Source organism: Lithobates pipiens, unplaced genomic scaffold (assembly GCF_037356315.1).
Source record: "Lithobates pipiens isolate NorthernLeopardFrog02 unplaced genomic scaffold, aLitPip1_a1.2 Scaffold_25, whole genome shotgun sequence".
In the NCBI taxonomy this organism is placed as follows: Eukaryota; Metazoa; Chordata; class Amphibia; order Anura; family Ranidae; genus Lithobates; species Lithobates pipiens.
The window spans coordinates 207265100-207279336 of NW_027507787.1; the positions used below are offsets into that span (position 1 = coordinate 207265100).

Genomic DNA, 14237 nt, shown 5'->3' on the forward strand with positions numbered 1-14237 from the left:
TATTTCTAAATTTTCCTGGAAAAATTACTGAAGAGTGCCCAGTGGAAGCTAAAGGGTGCATAGCTCTCCTGCGGCATAGTGAACATTAATCTCTCCCTCACTGAAGAGTGTCTGGTGGATACTGAAAGGAAGCATCGGGCTATTTTGTGACATTGTGAGTACAGGCCGGAGCTCCATGACCTAGAGCAGGGATCTGCAATTAGCAGACCTCCAGCTGTTGCAAAACTACAAGTCCCATCATGCCTCTGCCTCTGGGTGTCATGCTTGTGGCTGTCAGAGTCTTGCTATGCCTCATGGGACTTGTAGTTCTGCAACAGCTGGAGGTCCACTAATTGCATATCCCTGACCTAGAGACTGAGTAAGTCTTGGGTGAGAGTATCAGTGGTGATTCTGGCTGAGACAGCCTTCACAAGGTTTCAGTCCAGGCTATTTTACTGTGCACCTGGTACAAAGACTGTTCAGAGAAGCTTAGCACAGTGTAGTGAGTCCTCTTGTTCTTATGTAATGTTTTCGGAGTGTCCCATACTGTCCCACACCCTCTCTAAATATATTCAGCAATAACTACTAAAAAGATCCCCTAGCCTGTTTACTGAGCCGGAGTGTATGGACTTGTTTCAGTATGCTTGGCTGCCTCTGCATTAATTTGGGAAAGAAGCAGTTAAAAACTGTAGTGGCTCCTGTGGGGTTATTGCTACATAAGGAAGGGTTAAATCCCCTATAAAATGTTTATATTTTTTTTGCTTTCTGTTCTGCTGGGGAGATTTTCTAGACTTCCTGTCTTGATGCAGGAAATCTACTCAAACTAGTGGCAATTTCCATCTTAGAAAATTGTCACCAGAACACAAGTGCTGGAAAAATGTCCCCTCACTGCTTTATCTCATGAAAACTCCAAAATGTTGTATTTCAAGTTACTTCCTTCCTTGGGACAATGGTCACCAGGAAAAATAGGGTAAAATCTCCCAAAAAGGGAGACAGAAATAGACAAATAACCAGAAGAAAGTCTTACAAAAAAATAAAAAAAATTTCACTGTAAAAAAATAAAAAAAAAATTGTAAATCAGTGTAATTCATTTTATATGAACAGAAAAATGTGATTTCAGAATGGAATAAATACATTAAAATGTCAAAGGCACTTAATGGAAAGTTCTATATTGTAATAGAATAAGGACTTACGCAGTAGAAGGAGTCATGATGCAGCCCCCCTTGTCAAATCCTTTGCAGTTGCACCCTCTTTCCAGAGTGTCATGGTTCATTCCAAAGTTGTGCCCGATCTCATGAGCAAGTGTGACTGCTGCTCCCAGAGGGTTTTCTGAATGATCCTTCAAAAGAAAGAGATATGTTAGCAAGTACAAAATAGGTTAAATGCCAGAACAGGTTTGGCTAGCTACGTATCCTGGTAATTTAATGTAAAACTATGGCCTACCATAGGAAAACAATGTGCTGCAGAACTTAACTGTATGTGCATGATCATCTGCACTTACAGCTTTCTCTTAGTCCCCCATATACCTGCTGATCCTGAGATTGAGGCCCAGCTAATGCAGCTTCCTATTATGGTGTGGCAACAATTCTGCATCGCTCTTGAAATCATAGTAGTGTCGCCACTCTACCACATAGGCTGTGCATCCTTGCGCTACATTGGGGGGGGGATGTGGCATTGTCACTGCTGAGTTACAGGTCTGTAGCTTGTTAACCAACACCTAACCACACCTAGACCTGCCCATTGGTTTATGGACTGGCAGCACTGTCTCTTCAGCTCACAGTAAGAGTGTTAACAACAGTGTCTGGGAGGGAGAGCACATGAGACAATGTAGAAGAAGAAATTAAGCAGGATTTGGCTCAGTTAGAAAAAGTAAAGAAATCGTTTTATTTAATCGGCATTACATAGCGACTGGATTTGGTATTTTTAAACTGTCATAAAGGAGCTGTTAGCTGTACTTTAAAATACTTTCCCAAGTCAACAACAAAAAAAATTAATACATTCTGGCACTCTTTCCTCTAAATTAGGTATTCAAGAAACAGTAGCAATACATTCTGGAAAAAATAATCAGACTATAGTTGAGCACTTTGATCTAAAAAAGTTAAAGTGAACCTGTCATGTCTACCAAGTGTATAAATAAACTGTGCAAGACTTATAAAAAAACATTAAAAAATAAGGTTGCAAACGCTTAGTGCATTACACCTAAGACACCTTTATTAAAAATGGCAACAGCATACTCAAAAACATATGTAGCGTTACCCCTGTAGGGGCTGCTAAGTGATGTGGCCCACCTGTCATCCTGCCTGGCCCGGTATTCACTCCTCAAATCACTCTCAGGGAGAAAACAGTCCATGTGCTTGTTTTTTTTTTTTTTTTTTTAGGGAAATTTAACTTGGATGGGATAAGTGGATTATGAGATGCCCAGCAATTTGTATAACAGTTAGTAGATTTCATATCATTTAGGAGAATTGTACATCAATCAATTCCTACCCCTGAATTAGAGGATTGTTTATCAATCAGTCGGGACAACTATGTACACAATACTTCTCCAATCTCCTCCTGCACAACTCTTGTTTGCAGACTATTTATTGTGCTTTCTCTCACCCTCCTGCACAACTCTTGATCTCCCAGGAGCAGCTAGCACATGGTTAGGCCTGACACTGGCTCAGCCAGGCCCAAGTAACTTGCCCTTTGCAAGTAGGGACCGGGGGACCCTAGCAGAAAGTAGAAGGTATTTTGTGCTAGTGGTCCTATAGGTGGACTACTGCTCTCAGTCAGTCCTCTTCAGGCCCTGTCAGCCCTCCTGGCTGCAGATGCCCAACTTCACTGCCCATGGCTTTGCAATATTCCCCACTGGCTCCCAGGGCCAGATTAACATAGGGGCTATTGGAGCTGCAGCTCCAGGCCCCTTTCTCAAGATAGGCCCATTTGCCCAAAAAAAAAAAAAAAAGATTGACTTCAAGGATTGTAGCTCAGCAATCAGGAGTCACAGAGACTCCACATTTGGGGGGTAGGTAGCTAAAGACCCACTCCAGCACTGGTTAAAATATGGGGCTGCTATCATCTATGGTTCCGAAGATACGGGGCTCCTTGCACAGCCTGTCAGAATCTACATACAGAGCGGCAGTATAAATACAATCTGGAACACTCTGCAGCAGACTGAGCGGATGAACTCACAGTGCTCATAATAATTATTTGTATATTACTTATGATAATTAACCCCTTACCACCCAGGCCCATTCTGAGACTTCTCTCCTACATGTAAAAGTCATCATTTTTTTTATGCTAGAAAATTACTCAGAACCCTCAAACATTATATATTGTTTTAGCAGACACCCTATGGAATAAAATGGTGGTCTTTGCAACTTTTTATGTTACACGATATTTGTGCAGCAATTTTTCAAACTTTTTTTTGGAAAGAAACTGTTTCATTCATAAAAAAAACACTAAAGTTAGCACGATTTTTTGTTGTGTACTAAGCGATGCTTTACATTTTTTTTACAGGTTACATGTTTAGAGTTACAGAGGAGGTCTAGTGCTAGAATTATTGCTCTCGCTCTAACGATCGTGGCGTATGTAACCTGTGTGTATCTGGCTCTGATACTAACCAGTGCTTACCCAGGGACTGACTAGTATCTCTACCCAGCCTGTCCCCACACACCCTCTCACCTGCTGACCTGTGAAAGGGGCAATCACTCCCGCGGTGTTATTGTGTTCTGCCAGTGAATACAATGATTAGTGTTGCTAACTATAGCTGGCAGCACTGATTGTTTTGGGGAAAACCTGACAGGTTGGTTGTACTCAAGTCGGTTAATAGGTTGACTTGTGTAAAACCAGCTAGCCCATACATAGATCGACTATGGCTGGTCTCTGCTTAATTGGTGTAATTTCAATCCATGTATGCCCGCTTAACCACTACGCAATCCCTAAACATCCTTCCACAAACCTTTACATTTTTCCTTCCCAGATTACTTCATCCTCCTCTCCTATACATAGTGCCCACTGCCATACTCTCCATACTTCTCTCCTATACATAGTGCTCACTGTCATACTCTCCACACTTCTTTCCTGTACATACTGCTCACTGTCATACCCTCCACACTTCTCTCCTATACATAACGCCCGCTGTCATATCCTACACACTCCTCCTCTCTTGTACATAGTGCCCACTGTCATACACTTCTCTTCTGTACATAGTGCCCACCATCATACCCTCCACACTCCTCTCCTGTACATACTACTCACTGTCATACCCTCCATACTCCTCTCCTATACATAGTGCCCACTGTCATACCTCCAACACTTCTCTCCTATACATAGCACCCACTGTCATACCCTCCACACTCCTCTCCTGTACATACTACTCACTGTCATACCCTCCATACTCCTCTCCTATACATAGTGCCTACTGTCATACCCTCCACACTTCTCTCCTATACATAGTGCCCACTGTCATACCCTCCACACTTCTCTCCTATACATAGTGCCCACTGTCATACTCTTCACACTCCTCTCCTCTACATACTCCTCTCCTATACATAGTGCCCACCATCATACCCTCCCTCCACACTCCTCTCCTGTAATTACTACTTACTGTCCTACTCTCCACCCTTCTCTCCTGTACATAGTGCCCACTGTCATACCCTCCACACTCCTGTACATATTGCTCACTGTCATACCCACCACACCCTTCTCTTATACATAGTGCCCAATATCATACCCTCTACACTCCTCTGCTGTGCATACTGCCCACTGTCATACCCTTCACACTCCTCTCCTGTACATAGTGCCTTCTGTCATACCCTCTGCACTCCTCTCATGTACATAGTGCCCACTGTTAGACCCTCCACATTCCTCTCCCTCACCTGCACATACTTCCCACTTTTATACCATCCATACTCCTCCCCTATGCCTCTTACCCACAAAAACTGTTCTTTAAAATTATACTGAATATTCTCAATGTTACCAGCTCTAGAATGGGCACACTTTTGTCAGTCCAACTAAAGGAAATCCCACAGTCCTCATATTTGTTCTGCCCCATTATTAGTACTTATTTAATTTTGTAATTACTATTGTGATGTATAGAGGAACATAGGGGATGTCAGCTACTCTAAATATAGCACTTGTAAAAAAAGCGTCCCTGGAAATATTTTTGAAATGTTGACAACTATGCACTTAGGCACTGCCCAGGGGCCACAGGGTCAGTAGGGGGCCCCATGAGAGGCTCCTGTGATATTAAAGCGGTAGTAAACTTTTCTAACATTACTACTTTTTAGAGGTTATGCCATAACATACAAGTATGCACAGCATATTAGCACATTAGGTTACACTTAAAATGTCAGACTGAGCCCTCCAGTGCTGTGCTGTGATCAATCCGGTGGGGCCCGGGCACTTCCATCTTCACCCGGTTCTTCCTTCTGGGTTCTGTGCCTTCGGTCACTTGCCTTGGCCAGGCTGCGTTGATGTCATTCCCACACATGCTCATCTGCATCCTCTCTCTCTCATCCTTCATTTCTCTCTCATCCTCCCTCCCTTACCTCTCACACCCCTTTCATCCCCTCTCTCTCTCTCTCTCTCTCTCTCATCCTGCCTCTCTCTCTTTAATTTAATTTGTTATAACAAAAAATAGTTTGCATTTTTATTTATTTATTGTTTATAAAAGGCCCCACCAAAATCCTCAGCACCAGGCCCACGATGTTCTTAATCTGGCTCTGCTGGCTCCACACCCAACTCTGTTTCTTCTCAGTCTTCTCTGGCATGCCTCTCCAGTCCTCCTGACTGCACATCGCTCACCAGCCCTTCTGGATGCAACCGTTGGTTCCCTCCTGAAGACTTGCCCAGCAGTACAAGCTCCTGCTGTATTCTTTTGCTCCTCCTGTGCCTCCTGTTCAGAGCCTACACGATTTCCTGGAGGGCTCCAGTTTGGGGAGCTCCCTAAAAGGCCGACAGCCTAGTACTTCATTCTCAGGTCTTCCACCCTACAACTCCTCCCCAGCTGAGCTGACTCTAGGTATTTAAGGAGGCCTGCCCCCTGCAAATCCAGGTTGGGGATTGGTCAGAACTCCTTAACACACCCCAGGCAGCTCTACCTCCCCTCCTCTCTTTCTAGTACCTTTCAGAAGGCTCTGGAAAGAAGAGGGTGGTCTTAGTGATGCTGCCTGTGAGTCATCAGCTGCTAACTCAGAGTAACTCCCATTCCACACAAGCCAAAATAAACCAGGCCTAGCCCTGCCTAAGTTTGCCTACACTCACAAAAAAAAGAATCTAGCATCTAGATTTAGAACACACAGGCTCCTCTCAGATTTGCCAAAAAAAATCTTGATTATCCCCAAGACTTTTGGGAAAATATTCTGTGGACTGATGATATCAAAGTTGAACTTTTTTGGAAGGTGTGTGTCCCGTTACATCTGATTTAAAACTAACAAAGCATTTTATAAAAAGAACATCATACAGACATGGTGGTGGTAGCGTGATGGTCTGGTGCTGCATTGCAGCTTCAGGACCTGGACGACTTACCATAATTGATAGAACTATGAATTCTGCACTCTACCAGAAAATCCCTAAGGAGAATGTCCAACCATAAGTTACAGACCTCAAGCTTAAGCACACTTGAGTTATTTAGCAGGACAGGGATCTGAAAACACACCAGCAAATCCACTCCTGAATGACTTGAAAAAACAAAATGCAGGTTTTGGAGTGGCTTAGTCAAAGTCTGGACTTAAATCCAATTGAGATGCTGTGGCATGACCTTAAACAGGCCTTTCATGCTGGAAAACCCATCAATGTGGCTGAATGAAAACAATTCTGCAAAGAAGAGTCGGCCAAAATTTCTCCACATCGATGTGAAAGACTCATTACCAGTTATAGCAAATGCTTGATTGCAGTTATTGCCACCAAGGGTGGCACAACCAATTTTAGGTTTAGGGGGGCAATTACTTTTTCACATAGGGTCAGCAGGTTTGGACAGCTTTTTTCCTCTAATCATTTAAAAACTGCATTTTGTATTTACTCGGGTTATCCTTGTGTAATTTTAACATTTGTTTTACCATCTGAATCATTTAAGTGTGACAAATATGTAAAGTAAATCAAAAATCAGAAAGGGGGTAAATACTTTTTCATAGCACAGTATATACAGCCTAGTTATAGTGCCCTCAGGCAAAAAAAAACTGACTTAAAGTTGAGTACAGGTGCTCAAAGACAACAAAGCTACCTGCACTTTACCAGAACTGTTCGGTCCCTTTCACGTGGGGTAGACTCCGTCCGTGTCAACAGGGGATTTCTCCGCTGATCCCCTGCTGATCAGAGCAAAGTGGGCGGATAGCTCATCCGTGTCTTCTCAGTTTATGAAGAGTGTACATGGACAGAGCTCGCTCTGCTCTTTTTGGTGGCCAGTTGTAAATAAAGTCTGCTGTCCGCTTACACCCGACTACTTCCAATTTGCCTACACAGAGGAGAACGTATCCCCTTCTGTTTGTTTTAGGGGGTCTTATCTGAGGTAGGTGGGAGTAATGGACACTAGTCCGTTTACGGGTGCTGGTCCAAAGGGGTGAATGAACCTTCCGATCAGGTCCGCCTGAAAAACTGACAGGTGGATCCAATTGGAACGAAAGTGTGAAAGGAGCCTTAGTCTTTGCACTTTGTGGGCAGGTGAACTTAAATTCGTATTTCCAGTTTGCTGAGCCTAGAAGAAACTGAGCACACTGGGTTTGTGAAGATAAAGGAAGACAGTTGTGTTGTTCATCTAAACTAATGCTACATTTTCAAACCAATTCTTTAGATTTGATACTTGGAACCCAGTTGGATATACCGTATTTTTCGGACTATAAGACGCACTTTTTTCCCCCAGAAATATGGGGGAAAATGTGCCTGCATCTTATGGTGCGAATATACGATTGGCACCGCCCCCCGCCACGATCCGGAAAGGCCGCGGCTTCGGCCTAGCTCCGGAGCGGCGGCCATCTTGGTGCAACTGCCATTTGCAATGTGATCGCTCTGTCAAATGACGGAGCGATCACTTGTAAACAAACCAGTGTCATGATGACGCCAGTTCCTCTCTCCCCTCTGTGTACAGATCTGTACAGTGTAGGGGAGAGATCGGATGGCAGCAGCGCTGTGGGCTGCATCTGTAGTGCTCACAGCGCTGCTCTGTGACAAGTGCAGTCACAGCCATCCCTCCATACTCTTCCAATACCCTGCCAATACCCAGTCATACCCTGCTAATACTTTCTATGGTAATGGTCACTCTGCATTTTATGGGCACTGGAAAATATTTAATACACCATTTGGTTCAGAATATTTTTTTTTCTTGTTTTCAACCTCTAAAACCTAGGCGCGTCTTATGCAGCGAAAAGTACGGTATTTAATTGGGAGCTTTCCCAGATTTTATCAGAACACCATTTTTGTAAACCGATATCCAACAATGAACTGCATATTTATTTTTAGGCCACACTAATGCTTTTTAAAAGGGACAAAAGTATGTCTCTTTCTTTTGAGTCCATATGTCTAAATAAATGAAATCTGGCTTTAAAAGTTTAAAACTGCACTGCACACTGTTATTAAAGCCCATCTTAAAGCTTAGAGCCATATAGCTACCCAATCAACCAGTTAGGTTCAATTCAGACTTGTGCGAGTGTGCTTACATGCGTACTTCGCTGTTAGGGCAGCACATGCATTTCAGTGGAGTGAAATGAAATGAAGGAAAAGAAGTTCCCAAACCTTTTTTGAAATCATGCTGCACCGAATCACAAGGTGCTGCAGCACTATGCAGTTTAGCATGTGCGAAATCGCACCGCGGCTATCCATGAGTGGGGGTGCCATTAAGAATGAATGTGTGTTTCTCTGTGGGTCTGGAATGCACACAATTGTGCACATTTTTCCCACTTGCACTTAGTCTAAATGTCGAGATCTTGCAAGGACTATATTCCAAAACATGGGTTTGTGTCCTCTACAGACAAAAAAACGTACTTTTAATTGCAAACTCTGTATAATTTGCAAACAAGATAAAGTAGCAGTGTATTTGAGCAAAAAACAGTCACACTACAGCTTGGAAGCAAATAGCATAACATGTCTGCTTATACCATGTTCACTAACCACCTTTGCCAGATATAGTTCTTCAGGCACCTGAAGTTCAAATTTGGACTTTCTGAATGTAAAGGGCTAAGCAAGCTTCCCACCACCCCCATATGACAGTGCTTGCCAGGGCTGAATTGTGGAAGGGAGAGGGAAAGAGTATATGTACTTCCATACCCTGAAGTCATGGGTATTTTGTGTCCCAGCAGGGGCAGTGTGGAGGCATTGGGGGGAGCATACACGCATATGGGGCACCCTTTGGCGTGGTGGCACGACTGATTTTTCTCTTTTTAAAATAAAAATAAAAAATCAGAGCCATTTTTAGAGTAATGGCCCAAAACTGCTCAGGTTTGCACGATAACTGAAATACATCACAGGTAATATAATTTGCTGCTCAGTGATTGCAGTATTCTAGTCTGTATCTCCCCAAGGTAATACATAAAACCTGGAGTGTTAGTGGGCCCTGAGGACAGGGTTGATGACCACAGCCTTACAACCTTAGACCATTCAAAGAGTATATACCATTGATCACAACTCAATGAACGCAGTCTTCAAGACTATTTTCTATGTATTTTTCTAAATTATTTTTGTGAACCAATACATCTTTACATGTTAAGTTATGTTTAAAATACACCGTAAAGCCACTGTAAAATACATCATAAAGCCAGACATACCCCAGATGACTACTGCAATTTGACAGAAATACTCAATGCAATGTACAAAATTAACAGTGGGAATTATAAAAAAACTATTAAAACATATTACAGATTCTGAAAAAAAAAATACAAATAAAAACAAAGCCTGCTTCTGACATAGCAATGTTAGGACACAGCTGCTGCTCAATGTGCAATTTCTTTAACTAGGTTCACCCATTCTCCCGACTTTTCAGCCAACCAGTCTACAACAACTGCTCTAATCAACACATAGCAATCGCTGCCTTTTAAGTGAATGACTTGATTCTGATGACTTTTTCCTGAAAATAGCTGCTTCATTTAACACACATAGACAAGACTGATGACACATTTGCACCTTCCTGCCCCAATAATCTGAAGGTGATTACCAGCACCGAATACAATTGTACAGCAATCTTTCTTTCGTTGGGAGCCCAGTGACTTCTGGCATATGCAGTCCTTGGAAGGGTTAAACAAATTGTGGTGCTGTCTGGGCTTCTATTGATTGATGCATGGTTTAATTTATGGCACTAGCAACCAAGGTCTGTTTCCTCTATTCAGCATGTATCACAGGTGGCAGTGTTAAATTGTAAGTCTGTTAACTTGCTGCACATTTTCCCTGGCAAGTTGTACACTTGCAGATCACTTGAAGCACAAGTTCTTTTTTTTTTTTTTGCCACCTCAGTGATTCCTTTTGGGAGACTTAATTCAACTTTTACGTTCATCTTAGTCTCAACCCCGTTTCCACATCATCGTAGCAAAACAAGAAATTATCTCTTGAGTGTGGTATTTTCTTTCTTTCTTTTTGCCCCTGGGGTGTCAAAACATTTCACTTTATACAAAATTACTCAGTGGTAACCCATCTAACCCTTCTCCCCACCCGAAACCCACCCACGGTCTTAACCAATATCTAAGAAGAAACTCAAAAACCTACCCTATACTATCAGCCCTAGGTCATGTTAGACTTCCACCATCTTGTCAGCGTATCTCTGTTTGCTTGTATTTTTCCCAATCTTTCCATCGTGTAACGAACCCCGCTTCACCTGTTTCTCCACTGAACTTTAAATGCTCCAAGTTATACATTTTATTTATGTTGCTAAACCAACTTTTCAGAGTAGGACTTTCCGAGTTTTTCCACATCCGAGGAATTAAACTCTTTGCTGCATTTAAAAAACAAGGTATAAGTGTTTTCTTGTATTGTTTAATGGGCAGCGTGACTCCGTGTAGCAAACATGCCCTTGGCTCTTCTGGTATTTGAAATCCCATGATTTCCTCAGTTATTAATAATACCTCTTTCCAAAATTCTCTAAAATTGAAGCACAAGTTCTAGTTGACACTTTTCCAATTTTTTCCAATCTCTAGAAAATTTTGATGGCAAGTCTCTAGCAAGAGAAAAGTTGCAATGGCGAGTCTGCAGCAATTCACAGTGTCCCCTGTGGTGAGATGACTATTGGACTATTGCACAATATAACTGAACCAGAACTTGCAGCAGACTTGCAGAACGTTTGCAAAGAAAGTTGATCTAGAGTCATGTAATGCAGACATGCTGCAATTGTGCAACAAAATTGTGAAGTCCAACAATAGCTTAGCAAGTCGTTTCAAAATTTGCAGCTCAATTGTTTGCGATCAATTTAATCAATCAATTAAAAAAAAAAAAGAGAGCGTGGCCACTTCTCCATATCAGACTGCCATTGATGGACAAATCTTAAAGTGAAACTCCAACCAAAAGGGGAAGTTCTGCTTTAAGTCCTCATCCTTAGCCACATTTGGCAGGTCATTTTTTTTATTTGCCAGGTTCTCCTCTCCCCCTCCCTCCCCACAGTCTTCTGGGACACATCACAGGTCCCAGAATACTGCAAGACCATTTACAATGCTCAGCATGTCTCAAGCATTTGCAGTGGGCAGCCCGCTCGGCAGCTGAAAGAAGCATAGCTGGCTGCACAGAGTTGGGATGCCGACACTGGGAACTCAAACGCTAGTGAAAAACTAGCCCAGGTGAGGACAGTGCTGGATCCCTGAACAGGTGAGTGTCCTTTTATTAAAAGTCAGAATCTACAGGATTTGTAGCTGCTGACTTTACATTTTTTTGTTTTTACAAAGTAAACCTCCTTTTTTTTTTTACCAAAAAACTAGCTCTGCTGCCAACCCACAATAGAACTTGCATTTCCAAATTTGTTCCGAGTTGGCCATGCAGCCAAACAACAGGATATACAGGTATTCTTTGCCCGTGCTGTACTGAAGTCTCAAACAGTGTTATCAGCCCTTTACAGTTCTCCTCTGACCAGGAACATCTCCTGGGAGGGAATTCTGTAGGCCAAATCAAAAATAAGCTGTCTAGGGTGAGAATGCTGCTACTCCTTATATACAGTACATTGAGTGAGCATTGTCACCCTAGGATGGAATGTGTGTTACTGCCAGGATCAACAGGTGAAAATAAAGCAAATAAAACCTGAAAAAAAGAAAAGGACTGATAAGCTGCAATATTAAAATGCATGATTTTTAACCACTTTAAGACCACCCCACGTATATATTTTTAGCAATCAAAGGTGCTTTATTGTTCTCATATTGGGTAAACACAGCATAAAATTTGACATGAAACAAAAACAGAGTGCATTGGTCATAATGTACTGTAACTAAAAGTAAACATAAGACATAAGCATGGAAAGGAAATTTGCAGACACAATAACATTGCAAACATTCTGTATGTGTTTTAGGTAGAGATCCATGGGGCCCATACCTTGTCATATTTCCACTGACACCCTCTATTTATAGATGTAATCCTGTACATGGGCAGGGCAGCCTCAATCAATACTTCCCAGACGGAGAGGGGTGGTGGAGATGGTGAGATCCATTTTAGGAGGATCTCCTTTATCACGTAGAATAAGAGGTAGGAGATCAGTAGTTTTTGGTAGTGAGACCTCTGTGCGTCATCGTGAACACCCAGCAGTGCCAATGCCGGCACCATCGGAAGGGACAGCTGTAACCGAAGATTAATTTCACTGAACACTGCTGACTAATAGGATGATATAGCCGGCCAGAACATATGGATAAAAGTCCCCACCTGTGTTTTACATCTAGGGCACTTGGGGTCCCGAGTCGGGAATTTGTGGTGTAATCTCTGAGGTGTGTAGTAGATCCTATGGAGGAATTTTACCTGAATGAGCTTATCCCTGGAAGAGAGGCCTAATCTAGGGCCCTGATTCAGACAGTCCTCCAAATCTTCCTCGTCTAGGGATGGTATGTCTCCATGCCACACCTCCTATAACTTGTCCATCTTAGGGGAGTCCGTGCCCAGAAGTGCACCGTATAAAATCGAGAGAGGTTTGTCTAGTCCACCGGGAGATAGCAGTTCTTCAATAGGATCTGCCTGGAGGAGAGGCATCCGGATAAATTGTGCCCTAGTGGCATGGCGCAACTGCAGGCATCTAAACTGCATCCACTGAGGTAACTTAAATTTGAGAAAGAGGTCAGAAAATTGATAATAGAGTACCCTGAGGTATAACATCACCCAAAGTGGCAATGCCATGTCTTGCCCACACTTTGGGATTTGGCAGGATACAAAACTGTGGCAAAGTGGGTGGGCCGGAGAACTCCGCCTAGCAGCCACCCACACCCTCCACCTAGCCTGGGTTGGACCAGGAACTCTCTGGTAGGGCCTCTGGGCTCTGTAGACAAAGTTACGCAGATCAGCCAGGGAACCCAACCAACTCTCCTCCAGACAGGTAGCAGCATTTGATTTGCTACCCATAAACCACCACTGGACTGTCATCAGCATTGCAGCCCAGTAGTAGATCTGAAAATTGGGTAAGGCTAATTCCCCCGAGATGGGCTGGAAGCCACAGAGTGGAGCATGCTAATCGAGGAGCCATGTCATAGAAAGGATCTCACACATTTCTCAATATCTTTAAACAGGGAAACCATGTCGGACAATTTCTGAAAAAGTTATTAAACTTAGGCATCATCACCATTTTTAGAAGATTTATCCGGCCCTATAAATTAAGGGGGAAGCTAGTCCAGGAGGAACAATTCGTCTTCAGGGTGGCTATCAGGGGAAGAAGATTCTTCTCCAAGTAGTTAGTTTGGTTTTTGGTCATTATAACCCCAAGGTAGCGGAATTCATCTACTCACCGCAGAAAATTATAAAAATCTGCAGAGCAGCCAACAATGAGGGTCCAGCATCATTTAGGTACAGTAATGCGTCATCTGCATATAGGGACAGCCTCTCTTCCAGCTTTCCCAGCTGAAGGCCCAGGACATCTGAAGCGTTCCTGATCAAAATGGCCAGGGGCTCCAGAGGAAACAGACTAGGCGGAGAGAGGGCAGCCCTGCCGTGTGCCATTAAAAAGATGAAAGGGGTCAGAGAGCCTGTTATTTGTGCGGACCCTAGGGGCATTATAAAGCAATTGAATCCCAAGGATAAACTTAGGGCTAAACCCAAAGCGATGGAGCACCTCCCAGAGATATGAACACTCTACAGAATCAAAAGCCTTTTCGGCATCTAAGAAAGGAATAGCTCTAGAG

General features: G+C 43.0%; 1 protein-coding gene across 1 annotated transcript in view; it reads right to left on the minus strand.

Annotated features, from left to right (window-relative positions):
* ADAM12 (ADAM metallopeptidase domain 12) overlaps positions 1-14237 on the minus strand; it is a 1000652-nt gene that overhangs the window by 345598 nt on the left and 640817 nt on the right. Inside the window, 1 exon segment of the mRNA XM_077455498.1 lies at positions 1173-1318. Coding sequence (XP_077311624.1) covers positions 1173-1318 — 146 coding nt within the window.